Source organism: Thunnus albacares, chromosome 5 (genome assembly GCF_914725855.1).
Source record: "Thunnus albacares chromosome 5, fThuAlb1.1, whole genome shotgun sequence".
In the NCBI taxonomy this organism is placed as follows: Eukaryota; Metazoa; Chordata; class Actinopteri; order Scombriformes; family Scombridae; genus Thunnus; species Thunnus albacares.
This window is the reverse complement of record NC_058110.1, coordinates 19,902,948-19,925,828: the sequence shown is the minus strand read 5'-3', so window position 1 is coordinate 19,925,828 and position 22,881 is coordinate 19,902,948. Positions and strand designations below refer to the sequence as shown.

General features: G+C 40.1%; 1 protein-coding gene across 11 annotated transcripts in view; it reads left to right on the top strand.

Moving 5' to 3' along the window:
• The window catches only part of LOC122982584 (ERC protein 2-like), a 156,735-nt gene that overhangs the window by 26,987 nt on the left and 106,867 nt on the right, over positions 1-22,881 (top strand). For all 11 annotated transcript variants that reach the window (XR_006403498.1, XM_044351980.1, XM_044351985.1 and 8 more), the window contains one exon: positions 10,509-10,676. Coding sequence is in view for 10 of the 11 variants with exons in the window: in XM_044351980.1 (XP_044207915.1) it covers positions 10,509-10,676 (168 nt within the window). In the remaining variant the exon portion in view is untranslated. The remainder of the gene's footprint in view (positions 1-10,508; positions 10,677-22,881) is intronic.

Sequence of the window (22,881 nt, the reverse complement as noted above, 5' to 3'; positions counted from 1 at the left end):
CATAATATCTACCTCCATCTGTCTTCCCTCCCCCAATTTTCATCTCCTCTGTCCATTCTCATCCCCCATCTATTGAAAACCACTGCAATGAAGGGTGTATGACATATTAATTATAGGTGACAACCCGATGAACTCTCCAAAGACGACAATGAGGTGGTTGGCATAAGCAAGTAGAAAATAGGTTCTGTTTTAATCTGACCTCTAAAGTCAACTTCACATTTAAACCCTGGACCTTCAGTGATGGGTCCATCCAACGGGACCTGGTCCCAACCATTGCAGACCAGATATAATATGACCTCATTCGAACTTGACTGACCACGGTCACTATTCTCAGGCCCAACAGCAGGCTCCCGGGTTCCTGGGGTGGTGCGGTTTGGGATGCATTGTGAGCAGCAAAGCATTGGGGCCCCTCAGAACAAACATGGTACGATCCAAAATAAAGCCCCCGCGAGTTCTTCAGAGGCCATGTGGAAAAGCCATAAAGTGGAGTTATAGGGGTCAGAATGGGGATGAGACTTTTAATGGTTTACACAGGGAATGAGGTAAATATGTGCACGACTGAAGGAAGAGACAAACACAAGTGTGACAGTATGCATATTCACATTACAATACACACATTAGTGTTGCCATTCAAATACACATAACGCATGCTTCAGCTCAAATGATGCGTTAAGTTTTAGGACATCTAAGGTAAATTTTATTGGCGTGATGATTTATCCCACATGAAGGTCTTTAGGAAGTTCATTATGGGGCCAGAACAGCGACAGTTAAATTTTGGCATTGAAAATAAAGTTTGCTATTGAAAACAAAAGCTGAACTGAAAAAGGAAACATTGGCACTTGTAGTGGAAAAAGTTGTATTGGCACTGAAATAGTTTCACTGAAAAATAAAACACAGGCACTAAAAAAATTACAATCTTATAATCTTACATTTTTTCTTCATGTCTGTCTTTTTTCAGTAGCAGTTTTTTTTTTTTTTTTTACACTGTCAGTTGTTTTTTTTTTCAGCGTCACTGGTTTTCAGTTTCAACTTTCTGTCACTGTTTTGGCGTAGAGAGCAAGGCCCTTGCTGGGTCTACAATACCCAGTATGCCTTGTGGTCCGACGAAAATGTCTGAGGGCGATGGCATCATGGCCGAGATTTTGAGCAGCACTGTTGCAATTTTCGCTCTAGTACTGTTAATATGTATCTTTATTAAGATTTCATATTTTTTCAGGCGAGACAGTAACCATGCACATTCCCAATATGTGGTCAGTTTATCCAAATAACGCCTGTTTGTAAATCTCCTGCAACGTTTTCGGAGATGTGAGGAGCTGCTGGCCGGGAGAGACCAGCCAGTCATCTTGCAGTAGCAGCCTGAGTCCTGCGTTGGGAAGAAAATGATCCAATGAACTGATCTGTGCAGCTCTTTGGTGATTTACTGCTCACTCTAATGTCTCTGTAGCATTTTGTCGTGTGATATAATTTTTCTTTTGAAAGATAAATGTTGGTTTCATAGATGAAATCTAACAATTGTAGCTGCCACATTAGTTTGTCTGAATGTAAAGTGAAGGTTCATGTTTTTACTGGACATAACAGAAGTGCTACCTCTGGGGCTCTATATATACAGATATCACCACAATTCAATAAATATAAATATATTAAAATGAACACACACACACACAGTAATGAGGGTTTTACTTGGTCTCCTGTCAGTTAGTGGTAAGACAGCCAGAGACAATACGCTGCTTTCTTTTTGTTTCCCTCTACTCAGGGTCACCCCGCTTTGCTCAGACCACTTAGCCTCTAATTTAATACCCACATATGGACACATTTACACACACACACACACACACACTGACACACACAGATATACAAAGAAACACTTACACAAATATGCAGTACCACAAGAATACAGTCGGAGAAGAGTTTACACTTCCACTTACAGAAAGTTCAATATTTGTTAATGGGAAACCTTTCTGTATAGTCTCCTCTCCTCTCCTCTCCTCCTCTGCCTGTTTTTCTTTCTTTCTTTTTTTTGGCTCCAATTCTATTCAGCGCAATTGATTTTAAATAAACAATGACTTTGAGGGAGTTCTGATTTTCTATTTTAAAGGGTGTTTGGGGGTGTTAATATCCACATCGTGAACAGCTTGGGGGTATACATAAAACACAGCAAATCTACACCGTTCAGTGGATGTACATGCAACACTCTCAAATTAAATCAGTTGAATTTTATTTATTAATTTATTCTCATAGTCATAGTTTAATTTCAAATTAAATTTATTCTTAATAGAATAAAGAATTAAAAGAGAATTGCCTTGTTACTTACAGGCACACTTTATGACACAGCTATTCAGAATCATTTGATAAAGTATATCATTATCATTAAACAGTATATCATCTTCCATACAAAGGGTATGATAATTTAAAATGCCTAAATAAAAACAAATCAAACATGCATTTAATCTGTCATAATAAATGAAATATGTATGTTAAGAGGGCAGTTATTTAGCTTTCTGTCTTTAATAAATGATTGAATTGTTTTTCATTGTGACATTATTTTTTCCATGCCACATTAAAATCAAACAAAGTGAACAGGTGTATTGTATTTCAGAAAAAAAAATTCAAAATCCTCCCAAAATAGGGGCACCAATCAAGGTTTTACAGGATACACAGCAAGCAGAAGACAGCAGGAAGCTAGTCTGGGTTTAGTTAGCAGAATAATGTTATTTAGCTTTATTTTATGCTCAGGTTTCATCAGAAAATCTAAATTCTAAATGTTTTGTCTGTGCGATAAGCTCGCGCTTAATTTTGCATAACTTTATTACAGAATGATTCAACAAAGGAAGAAAATTAAAATATTATGTTCCTATATGCCTGCTGTCCAGTTTAAATTCTAATCTTGCACTGAGTATAGAAAGTCGTGTAGAAAGAGTGGAATGTGAAAGACACACATACCTGTTGGCTACAATGTCATAGAATGCAAAGGGAACTGCAATATACCTTACTTATAAATGTTTTGGTCTACACCATTTTATCTGGCCTATTAAACTGTATCTTTATATGCTTGAATCCTCTCTTCCCTGCTGACTTTTAGAGCAGAACTAAATATGACTGAATTCTTTGTTGCACCTTAGCCTTATTTATGTTATTTGTACGTGCTGAGACTAAATTGGAAATGTGTTGGTGAGGAAGGAAGTAAAGTTTGTGTTGTTTTGTGCTGGCTATTTCAAACATATTGATACTGTTCATCCAACCTATCTCTCTTGAGCTAAAATCTGTACTTAAAGATACTGGGTGTGTTAGACTAACCAGCAGAATGACAGACACAACTAAACTAAAGAGACTTTTTCACTTGTTAACCAAGCAGAAATCAAGCGGATTTCAGTGCACCTACTGTACTGTAGACTGCAGACCTGCATCGTTCTCCACGTGTTCGCCAGAGTGACTGTTCAGTGTGGTTTGAGAGGAAATAGATTCCCTGGAAACAGGATGTAGCAACTGGCATGCAGTGCTGGAAATGATCAGGAAAAATAATCAAAGAAGGAGCAAGTGTTAATGAGGGGGAACGCCTGCAGCGTCTCTTCCTTTATATGTGCATGTGTGTATCTTGTGTGTGTCTGTGTGTGTGTGTGTCTGTCTGTGTGTGTGTGTGTCCATCAGTGGTGGAGGAAGTAATGATGGATGGAGGGTGAAAGAGGGATTGAGACAGCTGTGTGCAGTGAGGGTTAACATGAAGGTACTCGGGGTGAGTCCCCTACATATTCTGTGTCATATATCCATGCACTGGTACAATACCAAAAGCATGGCATGATTGACTTTCATGCTTTGGCAGAAAACATTCATTCATTCTGTTGACAAAGATCCTTTTGTCAGTGAATCCTGGGAGTTCTGTGTGTGCGTGTATTCGTCCTTGTCTATTTTTTTCTACATCTGCGTTTTCCCATGTTCCCTCTATAGCCTGTGGCCAGACAGCTGTGTTGCCATGGTTTTATCAACAGATGTTGGAGTGTACAATGAGACTGTGCCTCTCACTCCACCCTCCAGCCCCTGCTGTGAGGCAGTTTACATCCGCTTATTATCCCGAACCAGCCCTGAGGTTATCCGTCTATTATACAATTCCTGATCAGAGCTCTGACTACTGCCTTATCCCCAGCTTTGATGACACACCTCAAATGACACCCTGCCTAAGCCCCAGGACAGGGAATGTCCTTCATTTCCGTACAGATCAGCCCCGGTGTCGTCATGTCTGGCGTGTCCAGCTCAGGTGGAGAGGAAATCTTCTCCGTGTATGTGCTTGTAGATACAATATGTGTGTGTGAAGTGAGAGAATCCAGAACCAGTGCAAGCTTGTGAGGAAGCTCTTGCTGTGCTCACAGTTGCTCTGCAAAGTTCTTCAGTCTTACATTAGACATTGTAACTTCCACCTGCACCTGTGCACATGCACATACACGCCAACGTGCATGAATGCGCTCATATGAAAAAATCCCACTTTGGTCTTCAGGCTGTCTAACCGCACAACCTTCAACAGTAATCTCCTGACATCTATTGGAAGTTTCTATTGCCTCATCAGGAAACTATGGATCATTTAACGCCACTCCTTCTCACATCTGTGTGAGGAAAAGTTACCCACAGTCAGGTGCTTATACACCATCTGTGGGAGGCAGTACAGTTTATATACTGTATACATATGATTTTTATGAACGGGATTGGCCAATTATTCATTCACCTTTTAGCAATCTTTGATAATTCAGACATTAGCCAGAGCGAAAGCAAAACTAACAACAATTGGCTGTTTGAACTCAGCAGTCCACATTCATTCTCTTCCTTCTTCATTATGTGAAGTGTGTGTCGTTTTTTCGTTGATGCACATTTTTCAATGAAAAGAGATATTTCAATTATTATAGCTGGTACGGGAAACTCTCTGGTGGTCTCACGTCATCTTGAAATGAAATAGCCTACCTTCTTTTTGTGATATAATCCAGACTTGGCCACATTAATCGCTAGACAAACATGAATTAGTCGAATATTATGTCATAAATTTAGATGATTAATTTCACAGCACAGACCTTTAAATAAATTAAGTCTAATGGCTGCCCTCTACTGTATTTATACAGGCTGGCTGAATAGCACACACAGCTGTGTGTAGTGTTCCGCAGCATCACCAGCAGACCTAAGTACAGACATCAGATACACTCCACCAGACCCACTGTTGGGATTTAAGAACTTTATAGCTGCGTTGTCATCTGAACTCCCATTTAAACTTCTTTGAACAGCAACACAAAAAATGAGTGAAGCTCATGGTTTGCATGTATGAAGGTTAGAGTTTGATTGGGAGATTTGTGATCATATTAGCAATGTTCTCAACCTACTTGTCTACTGGCAGTATTGGCCTTCCAAGCGGGTGAGTGAGAGTGCAACTGTTACTGTGTGAGTATGCAAGTGTTGGTTCATCCCCAGGCCTTTGCTGTGGTCTCCCCATCGTCTCTGGTTCTGCCGTTTTGACTGTGGTCTACTCATATAGTCCCCATGTTGTTTATTGCGGCCCAGAGCCGACGTTGGGCCCGATACCTTTGCAGATTCGCCTGCCAGAAAAACTTTTATGATGAAATGTGAGGCAGGCAAAAGGGAGGTGAGGACAAACAGAGAAGTTGTTTTCTTTAAGCCTCTGTTTTACTTTGCTAACCAGTGTCCAGAATCCACATTTGGCTGTCATTGCAAGAATGAGAGAGGAAGTCAAGGAGAATGAGTGTGTTTATGCATGTGTGTGCATGCTTCCATGTTTTAATTTCAGGTACATGCATGTGTGCATGTAAGAAACTGTTGAATAAACACACGTGTGCATGCACGCTTTAGAGCGGTTATGAGTTTGTGACTGTATTCGTTTAAAGAAATAACCACATATTGCCAAGAATTAATAGTTTTGCAACCACAGAATCTTGAAAACATATCAAGGTCATTTTTTAAAATGATATGGTGCTGAGTGAGGAGCTGGAAAGCCTAAGTTGGGTTTTGGGGGAAGACGGGGTGATATAGATGTGTTTTTAATTCATCTATTCAGAGGAACGCCTCAGTGCAATCTTCAGTGTTCCTTTCGGATTTGAACTGGACCAGACTGGACAGCAGTGGGAACTTTTACCTCCCTTCCTTACCTCTCTCCTTCTTCTCTCATACATTGAATAAAAAAAAACTTAACTAAACAATAACAACATTGTAATTGCAAAACAAAATATCTTCCCTGGAGTCCAGTTGTGTAGGCATAATGAGTCTTTCGGTTGTCTTGGAGACTGTAGGAGTTCTACTTTGTGTTTGACCTCTCTCGCATAGACACAAATACAAATCCGCACTGAAACGCACAAATCTACAAATTCCCTGTCGGAAAATGTGGGCCTGTCCCAAAGACAATCTGGACTGAGGACTTGAGGGATTTCTCACACTGACACATCACTTTGTCTCGCCGCAAGACCTGCACCTTTAAACGGCAATAGGAAAACTCCCGGAGAGTTTGGAGCATGGCTGGAGGGATGGAGTGTTGAGAGAGCAGTAGTTGTGGCGGTGTGAGAGAGAGGTGTTGTTGGAAGAAGACATTGAGAAGAAGGGGACTAGAGGGAAAAAGAAAATTGGAGAGGAAATTGAAGGAGAAGAGAGAGGTTAATCACCTTGACTTGTGAGCTGTTATCTCAGCGTGTGTGCCAGCTGATAAAGCCATACAGTATTTCCTGTAACAGACATACTGATGGAGTAGTAGTTTTAGCCAGCAGAGGAGCAGGGTGTCAGTGGTGTTAATATGCTCGAGCCGAATGCTCAAGGGAATTCCCATCATCTCTATCCACTTTGTTTCATTCTTTCCTTTATCTCTACTCCTCAACTGTACTCCTCTCCGTCCTTCCATCCCTCTCTCCACCTCTCTTCATCTCTGTCTCCTTGTTTTTTTGTGTCTGGCAGCGGTGAGTTCTTTAAGAGGGTATTAGCAGGGCGTCTTTACACTACTATCACAGCTTAGAGGGCCAGTGCAGGTGAGACAGCAGGGATTTCCTGTTAGGCCTCTCTGCTACATTCTTGCTAAATTGCTCCTTGCCAGGTTGGGTTGGAGGGGAGGGGGTCTCTCTCGCTGTGTTTTATTCTGTCTCATACACACAGTGACAAATACACATGCGCACGCACACGCACCCTCGTGTAGCAGAAAAGAAACATCAGCACATGATGATGTGCAGGCACTAACATACTGTACAGTATGTTCAAAGGATTAGTGGTGTAACCCAGTGTGTGTGTGTGTATATGTTTGTGTGTATGCCAGTGTGGAGTGAGGAGGACAGAACAGGGCTCAGTATTAGACTCTGGTTGTCTGCCAGAGGAGCAATATGAGATAAATACTTCACCATCTTACACCTGGGGGTCCTGGCCTGCTTCTTATGCTACTACTTGAGAGGAGCCCTCTGTGTGTCTGCAGCCTGCATGGTGCACTCTCATTTTACACACAGAGACACACACACATACAGGCAGGTAGGAACTGACTGTGGTCCAGCACAGCCATACCTCTCAGTTGTGTTCTCGGTATATTACTGCATTGCTCCCAAACAGCCACGGAGGAAGTATTCAGATCATTTACAAGTAAAAATAGCAATAGCACAATGTAAAACACAGAAATAGTAAAAGTACAAGTAGCGTTCTTAAAATATCACAAACGTCACTTGTTGTTACAGTGGAGTTGCCTGGAAACCAATGCTGTAGCAGAGTCTCTGCTATACAAAACAGTATGTAACTCTGCCTAAAATCACAGATCGTTGTTTTTACATTTCTGTTTGTGTACAGATAAAACAAACAAGAATAAATTAATTAGTCAGTTTTAGAGGTTTTGGTAGGTGTATGGATAGAGGCAGGATAGCTGTTCCCCCTGCTTCCAGTCATAATGCTAAGCTAGCTCCATATTTAAGGCTAGACATTAGAGCAGTACTGTGTAGATCTTCTCATCTAACTCTCAGAAAGAAAAAGGGAATAACTATATTGTCCAATAAGTTGAACTATTTGGAAGAAGAAGAATATGGGGAGAACATGCAAACTCCACACAGAAAGGACCTGGGACAGCTGGGGTTCAAACCCAAGACCTTCTTGGTGTAAGGCAACGGTGTTTACCACTGAGCCACCATACTGCTGTCTTATTATTATTTAACACGAAGCATTTAAATGTTGTAGCTGTTTGAGGTAAATTTTAACTATTTTCTAAACTGTCAGGTAGTTTAAAGGTATAATATGTAATTATTCCACATTAAAATGTCTAAAAACAACTAGACCTATGTTATATATTTTGTTGAGCTGTGTACTTACATTATCCCAAATGTTCCCAACAATGTTCAAACCCAGAGAAATCTGTAATTTAATCAACAAGATAATACATCGGCGTTGTGGTTGTTCCACAGAAACTGTTATAAATTGACGTTTATTCAGTTTTAAGCTACATTTTCATGATAAATTTAGGTCGCTTTTAACTATATCTTTTAGCCGGAAGAAGGATTTTAGTCATTGCACGTCTGGATCTTAAGTTATCAGAGAAATAAACTGGGCAAACGTTACAGAAGCTCGGCTAACAGCCCCTCCAGCAAGTCCGGTGGTCACCAAACATCGTCGGAGAAATATTGATTTTTTAGGTGAAACAGCTTTAATTAGTATTTTTAACGATTTTAATCTGAGTGTACGTTTGTGTCTGGAGAGGAGGAGACCTCTGCGGATAATTCGGCTCCCGGGAGAAACCGACCAAACGTCTGGATCTTACGTTATAAGAGAAATAAGCCGAACAAGTGTTAGCAGCAGCTCGGCTAACAGCCCGTACCGGACGTCCGGTCATCGCCATACATCTAGAGAGGAGGAGACCTCTGTGGGTAATTTGGCTCCCGGCAAAAACATCCCGCATGATTAACACTGGAGTAATCCTATCCCGGTGAAGCTGGTTATACATCACATGGATGTATAAAGAGAACTGGATACAGCGTCGGAAACGGGGCCCCGTTCATTCCTATGAAAGTTGCTCAGTGGTGCATGAAGCAATAAAAAATCAACTTCCCGGTATGAAAGTACCCGGATCTTCCGCATTGTGCGGCCCATACAGCATGCGGACTAGTGACTTTCGTTTGTTCTCTTTATACATCCATGATTTAACAACGAAGACAACAACTCCCATGATCCCTTACTACTTCACACCGTCATCACACTCCATCCTTTGTTATTGTTTTGATTGAGAGACCCTTAGCGGCTGAAATTACATATTGTGCGTTTAATTTATTGTGTATGTAATGATCATATATTTTATATGATCATTGTATGTTTTGTATTTTTGTAACTATCACTCACTCAAATGTAAAAAATACAATATTTTTCAATATAGTGGAGTAAAAATATAAAGAAGCATAAATTGAAATAATCCACTAACGTACAAGTACCTCAGAACTGTACTGAAGTACAGTACTCAACTAAATGTACTTCATTACTTTGCTCCCAACATGCTGCCTCCTTTTATGGATTTCCTTAAGTGCCCTGTGAAATGGTTGAGAGATGAGCTGGAGAGCACAACACAGCCTGTGCTCTAAGTGTTTTCACACCATCCCCTCTGTGTCCACGTAATGCCTGTTAAAATGCCTGTTAACAAGCCCTCCCTTACTGCTTCCCTTTATCTATATGTGTGTGTCTCTTGAAATCACATAAAACACACATGCACAAATTAAGTTCAAATGGGTTCACTCATTGCGCCATGGCAAAAAGTGCTGGAAATGTAATCAGGTGTTGAAGAGCAACAGAGGAGCACATAGTATGCTCATGACAGCAAGCTGAGAGTGTGTTTCTATGTGTGTGTGTGTGTGTGTGTGTGTGTGTGCGTGTGTGCACGCCACTGTAGGCGGTGCAGCAGAACACTGATATATGTCCAATACGAAGTTCTGGAGTGAGCTCAGATATCACTCATCTCATTGCACACAGCCAGATACGGAGGATTTTAATGTGTGAGTGTGAAGTCTGTGAGCAGTCTGATCTGCGGCAGTGCTGGTCCAATCATACAGCACAGAACCCTCAATAACAAATGATGGGACAGGCTCCAGCCTCTCCTTCTCTTGACACACACATACTTTAACTGCATCAGTCCACAGTGGTTCATTTTATGGACATTAGGTCAAAGCTGAACTTTTATTACTTCCAAATTTCAACAAGTAAATGTGTTGAGATGTATCATTTCCAGCACTGAATAGTAACATATGGGCCACCTGACTGAGGTAAAAAAAAAAAAAAAAAAATACTGTGTAAGCTTTCTTCTATTTCTACCCCTCTGTCTGTCAGTCAATCTTTCACAGATTACTTTCACCCTCTAAATGCCTGTCCATCAGACTGTCTAGCTAAACTATAGAATATGAATATTGGGTTACACTGTTTCACACACACTGTGTCTGTTACTGTGTATAGGTCTAACTCCCTATTCTTCTGTCTGTTCTTGTTTCTGTCTGACCTCATATCCACACTTAACATCTTATCCTGGTCTGTTCTAGGTAGATGCTCTGCGTGTGCGTTTGGAGGAAAAGGAGCAGTTCTTGACTAAGAAAACCAAGCAACTACAGGACCTGACTGATGAAAAGAGCACACTAACTGGAGAGATCAGAGACATGAAGGACATGTTGGATGTCAAGGAGAGGAAGGTCAATGTCTTACAGAAGAAGGTATGTACATTCAGCTACTTAAATTATCATATAGTATCTGTACAATTGTTGCCTTCAGTGTGGCCAGACATATTAAAGTACATATTAATCAAGTAGATATCAAAACTAATTGCTACATTTTATTAAAGATGCACCAATCAATATTTTCATGTTGACAATGGATGAGGACAATATGTATGTGAAAGGGGTCGTCTGTAGTGACAAACTCAGAAATTTATCACTTGACTCTACGGAGCATTTTAGCATCTTTGGCTCAATGTTTTGGTTTTCCGGCCCACAGCTTTACTGTTTTGTTCAAACTCACCACTCTCATCAAACTTGTTTCCAACTGCAACTGTTTTCAGTGAAATAGCTTTGATAAACCCACACAACCAGCCCGGCACTGAATGGCAGACAGACAAAATTACTGGTAGTTGGTTAGCAACAGTTGGTTAAAAATATTTTTACAGTCTGGTGAGGTGTGGTGCACATATAATGCTAATTTCTAGTGCAATGTTAATATGTATTAAGCACTGCTAAAGCATGCTGCAGCATAAGATGTGTGTAAAAGTTCAAAAGTCAAAGCTTTAACTCACCATCAATGAGAGCCTTGCGCCTGAAATCATATCGAGGTGTTATGTTTGTGAGTGACAAGCACAGTGTGTCAGTGCCGGAGCCTTGTTTTGGTAGCGATCGGTGCTAACTTTGTGGAAAGTTCAGGGTATTCTGACTTAACTTAGAAGGGAGGGACAGATAGCGATGTAAAATAAGTCTTCAATCCTCCGTTGGGGTTTTAGCACCAGTAGTTTGTTCTCTTGTTCTGATGAAAGAAATGATTGTGTTGAAAAAAAAAAAGGATCACATATCCATTCCCTCCTGATTCTTGGGACTTTTGCAGAGGGGAAATACTTCTTACACTCTGCCACCAATGCGCATAGGTGATCACACAAGAGAGCTGTATTCTCTTTTTCTGACAGACGCTATGTTTGAAACATGTCACAGACGCCTCTTTCAACTCTATTTGCTCAAGAATATAGTTTTGCTGTAAAAGCAGACATTTTATCTGCCAATCTAAATACTGCTGACATCATCCCCTGAAGTGAAAGATTGTTGAGCTTGTTGAAGGGTAAAAATATATCACATAAGTACATTTATTTCACCATCCAATAATTGACTGTTACATGGTCAGCCAGGGGCCACAAAGATATTTTTTTTCTTCCTTTTTTAATTATTTTTTGGCATTTTTTGACAGTCAATATTGCAGAGAGTATTAAGTGCACAAGCTTTCAATACACTGCTGAGCTCTGGTGATATATTATACTTACAATTATTTCAGGATAGATGACACATACTTGCTTTTTCACTGGGGTAGTGAAGTCAGAGAAGTGGCGTGTCACTGCAGTGGCTCCATCGGTGAAAACACCAGAACAGGAGTCCCAGCTCAGTCATCATCCAGAGCCTTAAATATTTCTTCTCCAGTAGTTTTTTTTTTTTGGCAGGGTTAAGGCACACAGTAAATCCTCTTGCAAGTCATCTTGATATATGTATTGGACATATACTGCCATATACACCTGCTCGCTCTCTCTCTCTCACACACAAACACACACACACACACACATACTTTCTCTCTCTCTCTCTCTCTCTCACGGCATGTTTCAGAGGCCTTAATGACTTTTATAAGGTTAGCTATTTAGCTGTGACCACCTGTGGTGCGCATGTTGGCAATTCCTCTATAGACCAATTATACACACATAAAGGTCCCCTCTCAACTTCCTTGTTTCCTGTCATGTCCTCAAATTAGATCTCCTTCTCTCTCCTCCCAACCTCCCCCTTGCTGGGTTTAATGAAAAAGGGCTCCAAAGGTCATATGCAGTACCATCAATCTGCGTGTGTGTAAATGTGTATGTGTTTGCGTGTATGTGTGCGTGAATATTTTCAAATGAATTATTTCACAATTTATTTAAGGCAGACTTCCAAGTGTTTCTTTGTAAGGTGCCTAAACATGACCTTTACGTGCACCCTATACTGTGTTGAACCCCTTTGGGTTCCACATATAGCTCTTTATGTGAGGCACTTAATAAGCAGATAAAGGCGGCCTTCTGCTTTCTGACATTTCATTCATGTCTATTTGAACTTTGCCTTTATTTCGCGGCCAAAGAAACGTTTCCTGTAGGATAGATTCATTTTGGAGGCACTTTGTTGGAAATTTAAAGTTAAAGTAAAAAAACAAAATGCCTTAGTTCACATTTTCATTCCTCCATGCCCAAAAGTGATGTTAGGTTTGATGATGACTGGTTTCTGGTAGTTTTTTGCTCCTCTATTAATGCTCTCTGTCTGCCTCTTAGTAAAAAGTCTCCATCTGTCTCTCTATCCCTGTGTGTTGTTGAATGTAAAGGCCTTTCTAAAGCCAACCATACAATACAGTACAGTACAATACAGTATTTTTTTATTTAATTTCATTTTGCGATCTCAGTGGGAATCAGCTTCAAGCATTGGATTAATGTTTTGAATACCTCAAAACCTCCTGGCATCGTGCGGCAGATTTACTTGGATGTGAATAATGTTTTTCTACACAACTACAGCGTCTCTCATCTCTCATAGACATAGAAAGTTTCTGTAAAAAACAAAGTCATTGTGGTACTTACCACCAAGAAAGGTGGGTCCTATAAAAGTTCCATCGAGGATGTTTCAAATTACTTCTTGCAAATGTAATGGAGGCTTTTCTCCTCAATTTGTTAATGTGTTCAGTACTCAGGGCCTTGTGTAATGAAATAACTGCTTCTCAGCTCACCACAACTCTCTTCAACCAGTTCCATTATGATACAAAGAGTTGTAAATTCTATGTAGGCATCACAATTGTTGGCAGTTGTCTCACAAACTCTAGTTAATACAAGGCAGAGCTCAATATAAAGCAGATGCTGTCTTATTAACATTTATATAATAATAAAATATGAACCAGCAAACATCAAATCCCTTTTTGAAATTAACATACAGTGCCTGTGTTTTTTAAAGGGCAGTAAATGCTGCAGTTTCATTTCCTTCTCACACTTTAGGCACATTTTAGGCCATCGTAGAATGTGCGTTCAGAGGTCTAAGTTGTTCTTTAACAGGCTTAGCTCGATATCTAGGAGGCTCAGCTGTATTTGATCAGCTTCAGCTGTAGCCTGTGTTTTTCAGCTGTAGTTTGTTTTCTCTCATCTGTACTTCCTCAGCTTTGAGCTGTGTGTCATCTTCTTCAGCTGGCCTTTGTCAGTTTAATGCTAACAGTAGTACGCAACATACGCATATATGTTAGCGAAAGTGGAGGAGGGTTGTAGCCACCTGCGCCGAGAGATGATGGAGAGATAGAGATGCAGAATTGCTCAAAATCTAAAGTTGTTTAAAAAATATACAATAGTAAGAAACCACAGAGCATTTATTGTTATTCACCTAGTTTTGAGCTTCAGTGAAAAATTTGGATTGTGATTTACTGGAATCAAATGTGTTGTCAACATGCTGTTTCTAGTTTGCATAGATTCTATCTTCAGTAGAAAGCACTTCCAATGAAAACTGTTCACAGTTGAGGCATGTGGATTACCCAGACTGAGCTGGACATTGTTTCTGGAAATGATGTTGCCGTACATTTTTTATGTGTATTTTTTCAATGCTGGGAGCACAAATAAAATGTAAAATTCCATTCATCCCAATCGTATTTGGTTGGTTCCAGAAAACATGGCCAAATTTACTACAATGATATGTGTTTCTAGCTACCTCTAGAGGATGTGAGAAAATATGTTTTTTTGTAATTGGGGTGAACCAACCCTATAATCTTTCATGACTAATAATTCCATGGTTATGTTTCTAACAGGAAAAATGTTGTTTTGGTGACACTGTACAAATGGAAGTCATAACTTACTATAAATCTTAGTTCAACATAACTAACACCTGGGCTTATGTTAGTTCAGGGAGTCACATATCCCTTTTCTTTACAAAATACATCTCTTTTGACATCCTTCCATACACTGTGTATACCCAACATCTCTGTTTGATTTGTTTTGCAACTTTCCAGTTCCCCAGCACTTATAGGATGCTATAACTTACAGATCTATGTACAAGGAGAAAGACAGAAGTGGAGCTTGGAGTCATAACTTGTTTCCTTCCTAATTTCATACTGTGTAAGTCATCACATCTCAGTTGTAAAAGACACAGACAGACACTTTGTATTTAAAGTCCTCCCAGCTTTTTCCTTAAACTAACCGTATTTAAATGTCAAGGGTACATTTTCCTCACTAAACGAGGACGTTTTTCATATGAAAAAACATTCTCCGAGGATCAGCTAAATGTGGGCCAATGGAGAAACTTAGTTAATATATTGATAATAAAAACCTTTGCTGTGGGCAGGTGCTGCTTTGTTTTCATGACACAATGTAATGAGGTTTAGCTCAGACCATTTAAAAGTTGATTGAGTTGCAGGCCTCCTCCTCATAAAATCATCAGCTTTGAATGAGTCAGATAAACACAGTTCATAGAGCTATTAATCTTTTATGTATGTTCCCCCTCTGATGAAAAGATATCTATACCAGACACAAACACACACACACACACACACACCCACACACACCCACACGCACACAAATCTTCCTGGACAGCTTTGGGAATTAAAATGACGCATCAGTATTATTAGAACAAGCTTTCTATCTTCACCACAAACAAGTCCAATTACCCACCACCCAGAGTGTGTTAGTGGTGATGACAAAGGTTCATGACAGATAAACTAGTGCACGATAATGTGTTTCTTGCCTTTTTTTTTGTGTGCGTGTGCGTGTGAATGGGAACGTGTGCATGTGTTGGTGTGTATGCATAGTTGATCTCACCCCAGTCATAAGGAATTGACATCTGGAGAACTAAGAGGAAAAACAGTCTGTAGGATGTTTATGTAGGTGTAATATAAAATGGGACGGAAGAGGTAGAAAAAAACTTAATGTAAATAACAACAGGTCTGTCTGTCAACAGGAGTCTGTTTGGTGAGTTGAACTACAGTTTGTGGATGTTTTACTGTACATTTTTACATTCTTTGCATTCAATGAATCATACCTGTCTCCCCTGATCCTGTGTTTTAGATGACTTTACTGTACTGACTTTTTATTTTAATTTTAAAAATATATGTGTTTTTTAAAAATTGTTAATGATTAGTGATTAAAAAGCTTGACTGAAGACACACCTACATACTCAATTCAAACAAATGTAACAGTTTGACACATTTAAGTTTGCATCGAGATACTTCTTCATGTAAATAGAAACGAGAGTTTCTCAGTACAGCCACACTTTCATCTGTTAGACTGCTTTGACTTTGAAGTTTAAGAGTCTTTTGCTCCCATCTGTGAAGTGTGGAACTTTTGAATGGTAAAGTGCCCTTCTTTTAGTCCCTCTTTGGTGCTGAAATAATTCTTTAATAGAGCAAGTGATACCTTACATGCAGGCAAAATGACTCCCAGACTGCCAGACAAATGAGACACAGATAGACACAAAGATAGATCAGTGCTAAGCACATTGATATCTCCAATGACCCTTTTTGAAATGATTATGGCGCAAGACTGCCCTAAATTACAGTATCACTCATTAGTGCCCTATTTTCTGTCTCGGGAAAGTATGAGGATTGTTATCTTTTCCTACGGGCCTCTCCACAGACAGTCACTATGACTTACAGCATGGCACCATGATGTCATCGCTGTAGTTTGAGCCCTAGAGTGATCCTAATAGAGGCTGAATTTAACTAAAAATAATGAGCAACTGGTCTTTAGATGAAAAAAAGAAAATGTATATTCTAGGTTTGTGCGGGCATTTTCGGTCTTACGTATCACAACACAGAACAGTAGGAGCTCTGTTCAAGCCCTTGGTCTACGCGACCATGACCAATGCATAATGATGCATTTATTTATTTATTTTTTCATTTTTAGTTCCTTTTTTTTTTTTTTTTTTTTTTCTTTCACTGGGGGGCTAGGGGTGTGGGAGGTACACATGCAGAGACGGTTGTGGTGTGGTTTTGGCATACATGTGTTATTCATGTTCAAACATTGTGGTCGTCTCAATCCATATTCATGCTTTTAAAAAGCCTAGCTGTGTGCATGGAAGTATAGTATCCCCTGTCATGTTCCCTCCCTATAGCAACCACAGACAGGGAGATTCAGTTACGTCTGCTTTGGCTGCTTTGGGCATATATGTGTGTATGTTTGTGTATGTGTGTCTATATAGAAGGATGCCCTGTACACCAGAGTCTCTGTTAGTTATGATAGTGTCTAGCAGGTCCCCCCTAGACTTTCTCAGGGGACCCAGCTCTGTTTCAGTGCACCCTCTGCCACACTCTTTCAGCACTTGCTCTGGCCTGGTGTCATCAGCACGGCTAGGGCTTTCATTATGAAGAAAAGTAGAGAGAGAGAGAAAGTGATATAGAGATAAATAGAGATGTTCCCTGGCCTTCTACATTTCCTCTTTCCTCTCCCCCACCTCACTCTCTCTCTCTGTGGAGCAATTGCTCTTTACTCTGTCCATTTTTCATAATTTTATGAGCTTTCACTTTTGTTGAAATACGCTCCGTTTTCCCGTCCCTTGTTGAATAAACGGATGCACACTGTCTAATGACAGTCTTCTGTTAACATTGTAATAATTTTAGTGAACAGCTACACCTATTCAGCATTTTGCTGACCTTATTTTTCCCAAAACAACCTTCAGTGCTTCTTTTCTCTCTTTTCTCTCCCTCCTCCCACATGTTTTACACACCGCCCCAAAACAACAGTGGCACTGTTGAATCTGATGCATATGGATAGCGAGGGGAAGTGCTGCATGTTGATAGAAAGGAAAATATTAGTCCAACATTGGCACAGTGTTTATTGTGTGTTTTGTGTGTGTGCATATGTACTGTGTATAGACAAATGTGAACATTGCTTACTGCATTTAGAGTTTGTCCAGATGTGATCATGACAATGATCACTCTCGCCAATTTTAAACTACTTCCCAACACAGTCATATAATATGTGCTGTCGTTTAAACAGATTTTTATGTCCAATGACACCCCATTACAAGTGCAGGGTATCTAACCTCAATACTTTTTGAGTACTGACTGAAATGGGTTCACAGTAAGGAGTATCGAAAACTGTCAAGTGCTGAAATTTGCAATTGGATGCTCTGTCAAATTCTTATTTACTCTTATTCTTTGGTCAGATAATTCAGAATCTAAAACAGGAAACCTTTAACACTGATGACCTGGGAAATGTGTCATATTTTGATAAATGACAACAGGTTTTGTAGTTTAAAAAAAAAGGAATTAAAAAAACATATCAGTTCTGAAACTCAGGTTTATCATATTGGCACTAGTCTCAAATGTTTCCAAAAGATACCCAGCCTTAACCGATGCTAAATGCTAATAAAGATTATAAGGTTTGAGGGGAAGTGAAGACTACTGTCTTCATGAGGTAAATAGTGAATTATTGACAGACATACATTACGTAGATACATTGTAGGGCGTAGGAATCCCAGGTGAGTGATTGTGTGTGTGTGTGTGTGTGTAACAGATGTATTTCTCAGAGATCCTTATAGATAACTCTTGACTGTATGTGTACGTTCCTGCATGTGAGCGTGTGTGATCTTGATAGATCTGTGATGAGGCCACCAATGCCTTTCATCCTAATGGATTCCATCTGACCAATCACAGCACAGAGACATGGCTACAGATAAGCCCGTCGGAGCTGGGGAGGTTCCGGTAAACAGCCTGTGATAGGCCCCCCTGTATCCCCCTCTGCTCCTATCAACAATCAGCCAGGGTTAATGGTGAGAGCCTGAGGCTGGCTGATTGGAGCCAGGCTACACATCAGTCAAGACAAACCCAGTGTTGGGCCATATGTCAGGCTCCAGCTATTCGAGTCCGCCTTCTGCCTGACCACAACACCTGCACTTCAATTCAAGAAATCAGACGTGTTTGATGACTTCCCCACTTGATGAAGAACTTAAGCCTGACTGTATCCTGATGATGACACAAGCCATAACTCAAGCTGACCTGTTTCGACCTAACCTGTCAGCAGTCCAGTATTACTATTTTATACTTGAAGATCGGAGACAGGCACTTCAGTTTCTGTCTAACCCTCTCAAATGAAAGTGGGTCACAGTTTGACCCTTTGTCTCCCAGTTGAACCTTATTACTGTTTGCTGTATTTGACCTGTCTGACCAGATCACTGTAAAGTGGGCCAGGGTCAGAAGCTACAGGCCGACCAAGGCTGCTGCCGGGTGGCCACATTTCTTTCTTTCTTTCTTTCCTTTCTTCCTTTCTTTCTTTCTTTCTTTCTTTCCTTTCTTTCTTTCTTTCTTTCTTTCTTTCTTTCTTTCTTTCTTTCTTTCTTTTTTCTTTCTTCCTTTCCTTTTCTTTCTTTCATTTTTTCTTTTTCTTTCTTTCTTTCTTTCTTTCTTTCTTTCTTTCTTTCTTTCTTTCTTTCTTTCTTTCTGTCTTTCTTTTTTCTTTCTTTCCTTTTCTTTTTCTTTCTTTCTTCCTTTCCTTTCCTTTCTTTCATTTTTTCTTTTTCTTTCTTTCTTCCTTTTCTTTCTTTCATTCATTCATTCTTTCTTTCTTTCTTTCTTTCTTTCTTTCTTTCTTTCTTTCTTTTTTTCTTTCTTTTTTTCTTTCTTTCCTTTTCTTTCTTTCATTTTTTCTTTTTCTTTCTTTCTTCCTTTTCTTTCTTTCTTTCCTTTTCTTTCTTTCTTTCTTTCTTTCATTCTTTCTTTCTTTCTTTCTTTCTTTCTTTCTTTCTTTCTTTCTTTCTTTCTTTCCTTCTTTCTACCAGATCAAAGCTCTGCTGTTCCCTCTCTCCAAAGCGGAGAAAAAGAAAAGAATTAATACTAATGGTGCTGGGAGCAGAGGAATAAAGCGTCAGGGTAATTACCCAGCAATCACTGCAGCATTCCGCAGCTGAGGGGGGCAGAGATAGGGTCTTGAGCCTAAAGAGCATGGACGTGGATCAACTTGGCCAGCACACACACAGACACACTCACACTCACGTACAGCCTAGGTTGCACAAGTGCAATCTGTCTTCATTGAACAGCTCTGGGTCTGCAGCAGTCTCTCCCTGCTCATTTTGCTCTGTGGTGGAGCAGGAGAAATCACTATGAAAACAACGCTCGCTTCGTCTTTCTCGCTGCTTCTATGTCATTGTCTGTGTGCATGTCTGCATCTCTGTGTGTGTTGCATGTATACATGTGTGTGTGTGTGTGTGTATTGGTTTCTAATTGATATGTATGAATGCAGCGGAGAGTCCGTGTATGAATGACTTTCTGGAGGAATGTGTGGGGAGAGGGGGAGGATGTCTGCTTGTCATGTGTAAGTGCTATATGCAACCCCCATCGCCTGAACCTGGCCCAATATTCATGATAATAATCACAGCTTGATTGTGTGTGAAAAATATGAATTTAATCGATGGTAATAATTCAGGTGCATCTGTAGTTCAAACTTCGAAATATGTTTGTATGTCACTCAGTCATAAAAAAGTCAAAAATGTTCAACACAAATAGAAATGATTGTTTTTGATGAGGCTATTATGTCAGTGAAATAGCTGTTGAGTTTGCACTCCATCCCCATGGCCTGCTGTGGAGTCTGTGGTTTCTATTGTATAAAGCTTCATCTGTAAAGTGACCCTTTGAGAGGATTTGTTTGCTTTGTTGCTGGTTACTGACAGTGCAGACATTCAGAATGTTTAATTTATGCTTACAAGCGGTGTTACAGTGAAATAATTTAATAAACCTTTGCTTCTCAACCGCCTTGCTGATGGTGGCAGCTACACTTATTTGTTTAGGGGATCTTATCTGGAATTCCTTGTCTCCCTTTTGTTGTTTTGTCTGCATGTAGTTATTTTTATTTCAAGTTTCATTTCACCTTTTATGCAACATTGTATAAATTAAATTATATTAATGCTATTGGTAATTTGTTGGTGAATTATAATCTCTTGTGAGGCAGAAATCCAAGTGCCTTGATTACTAAATAATGTATTTAATTTGGAGAATGGTTATTAGAATTATCTTTGAGGGTGTTTGTAAAATTATACAAGAAAGCTAAAGCACATTTATGAAAATTGATAAATCGAAGTCTGTCTGTTTGCTTTTATGTGCTCATGCAGTCAAATGAAAGTGTGTCTCACTGATGGACATGGAGTGCCTTTGTATTTCTGAACAGGCACTCGTGGTTAGGAGCAGAATGAATGCTGGGGCAATGGAGAGAAAGCTGCTGTGAGAATCACAGGCCTCAGTCATAATTGTAGTGGAACTCGTAGAAAATTCTGTTGCTTTCGTTTGCTCCTAGTTTAACATAATTTTTCCTTGGCTATAGGATGGGGGAGGACCTGCCTATTTGATTCGTCAACACTGGCTCCTGCGTATGCATGGTCTTATTCGGTTGGAAGGCATGGGTCGTTTGGTAGAGGCCAGCATAGCAGATATAGAGAGACATGCAGGCACGCTAGCAAAGATGCACGTACACAGTGGCACAACACATTTTTTTGTGCAATTGTGCCCTGCCCTCCTCCGCAGGCAAGTGTTGGCTAACAGATCAAAAGAGCACTTTTACTTCATTGCTTCATTCGTGGGGAAAGACTGTGAGACTTCTTTTGCTCTCTTTGATGTATAGTTTGGAAGGGAAAAAAAAATCAAAAACTGTTCTGCAGCAAAAATAAAAAATGACCTTTACTTTTCGTCATTTAGAAAAGTGTGGATGATTTCAGAAACTCAGCATCGTACTTTGAACCTCCCTTCTCTTCCTCCCTCTCTCAGGCACCACTCGTCTTATGAAGTCATTGTGCTTGGTCGTTCCGGACGATAACAGATGAGTAATGACTCCTCGAGCGAAGAAGCATGACATCAGGAAGGTCATTCGAGGGGAATAGGGGAGAGGTGTCATTTTCTGCTGCTTTAGGGGGTCTCTGTGTCGTGATGTCCCTTCACATTCCCAACCAGATGACTCAGCGGTCTGTAGAGATCTGGTGGGGACTCCACAGCCATGATTAAATGGCAGCAATTCCTTTTCAGTAGCTAACTCTATTCATTCAATGTAATGTTGCCTGACATTTTTATGCTTAGCTGTGACTCTTAATCAAAGCAACGCATAATGAGGTACCATAAGTAAAATATAGGACCACTGTATCACACATCTCACAAATATGGAGTTCACTTATACAAAGAACCTACAGAATTTGAGTATCCTCTGTGGTTGTGTGCATCTATCCTGTCCTCATACATTGGATGCTTGGAAGACAAAACATAACATTTTTTTTCTGTTTTGAATCAACTCTCAGGAGTTGTCAAAGTGGCTAAATGCGCCTGTGGCAGCAAATTACCACATGGGGGCACCAGCTTACACAATATCAGTGCCTCTACAGTCTGCCGATGTTCCCCATGTTGTTCTGTTTCACAGGCAGAGATGGGGGTGAGAGGTGATGGAGGGACGAGGGTTAAATGAAGTGCAAGCGCACCCTCCTCACACCGAAAAGGTCACTGTCTTCCCTTAGCTTCATGACAAACTGTGTTTCTCTTTGAAAAGCCACATCTAAGAGCTAAGAAGCAGGAGGAAGTTTATTAATCAGGAATCAACAAGATGATGGCAGGGGATTAGAGCAGTATGCAGGTGTACAAGTTTAAATATACCGTAACACGCACATGCAAACACACACATACAAACATCATAAAATCCCAAATTTAATCTGTACATGCTTTACTTGGAGAGCAACATGTGACTGTGGAGCACTTGAAGTAGCAGTATGATACTTCCAATATGTAGTCTTTCATCATGTTTCTGTTGGACTGTGACCTAGATTTCTCTGGGGAAGTACATGCTGTGTTACTACATATTGTTCAGTTTGCGGTTATTGTCCCTCCGTGTGTGTGTGTGTGTGTGTGTGTGTGTATTTGTGTGTGGCTGTGTGTGCGTGCGCTTGTGCATGTGTATATGCATACATGTCAGTGCCAGGGTCTTTGGGTTTTTACAACTGTCCCTGTCATATTTTAGAGGTGATGACAAGCGCAGAGAAATGAGTTGCCTTTCAGAGAGGGCGACCAATTATTGTTTGGTGTTTTTATTGGTCCAAAATAGTTTTAAAAATACAAATGATTGTACTTTTTATGGTGGTCACGCTCCACGCTGGTCTCCTTTGTGTTCTGCAGAAATGATTCCTCTGGAGGCCACAGAGTTCTAGTTCTTAGCTTGGATGGAAGACAGAC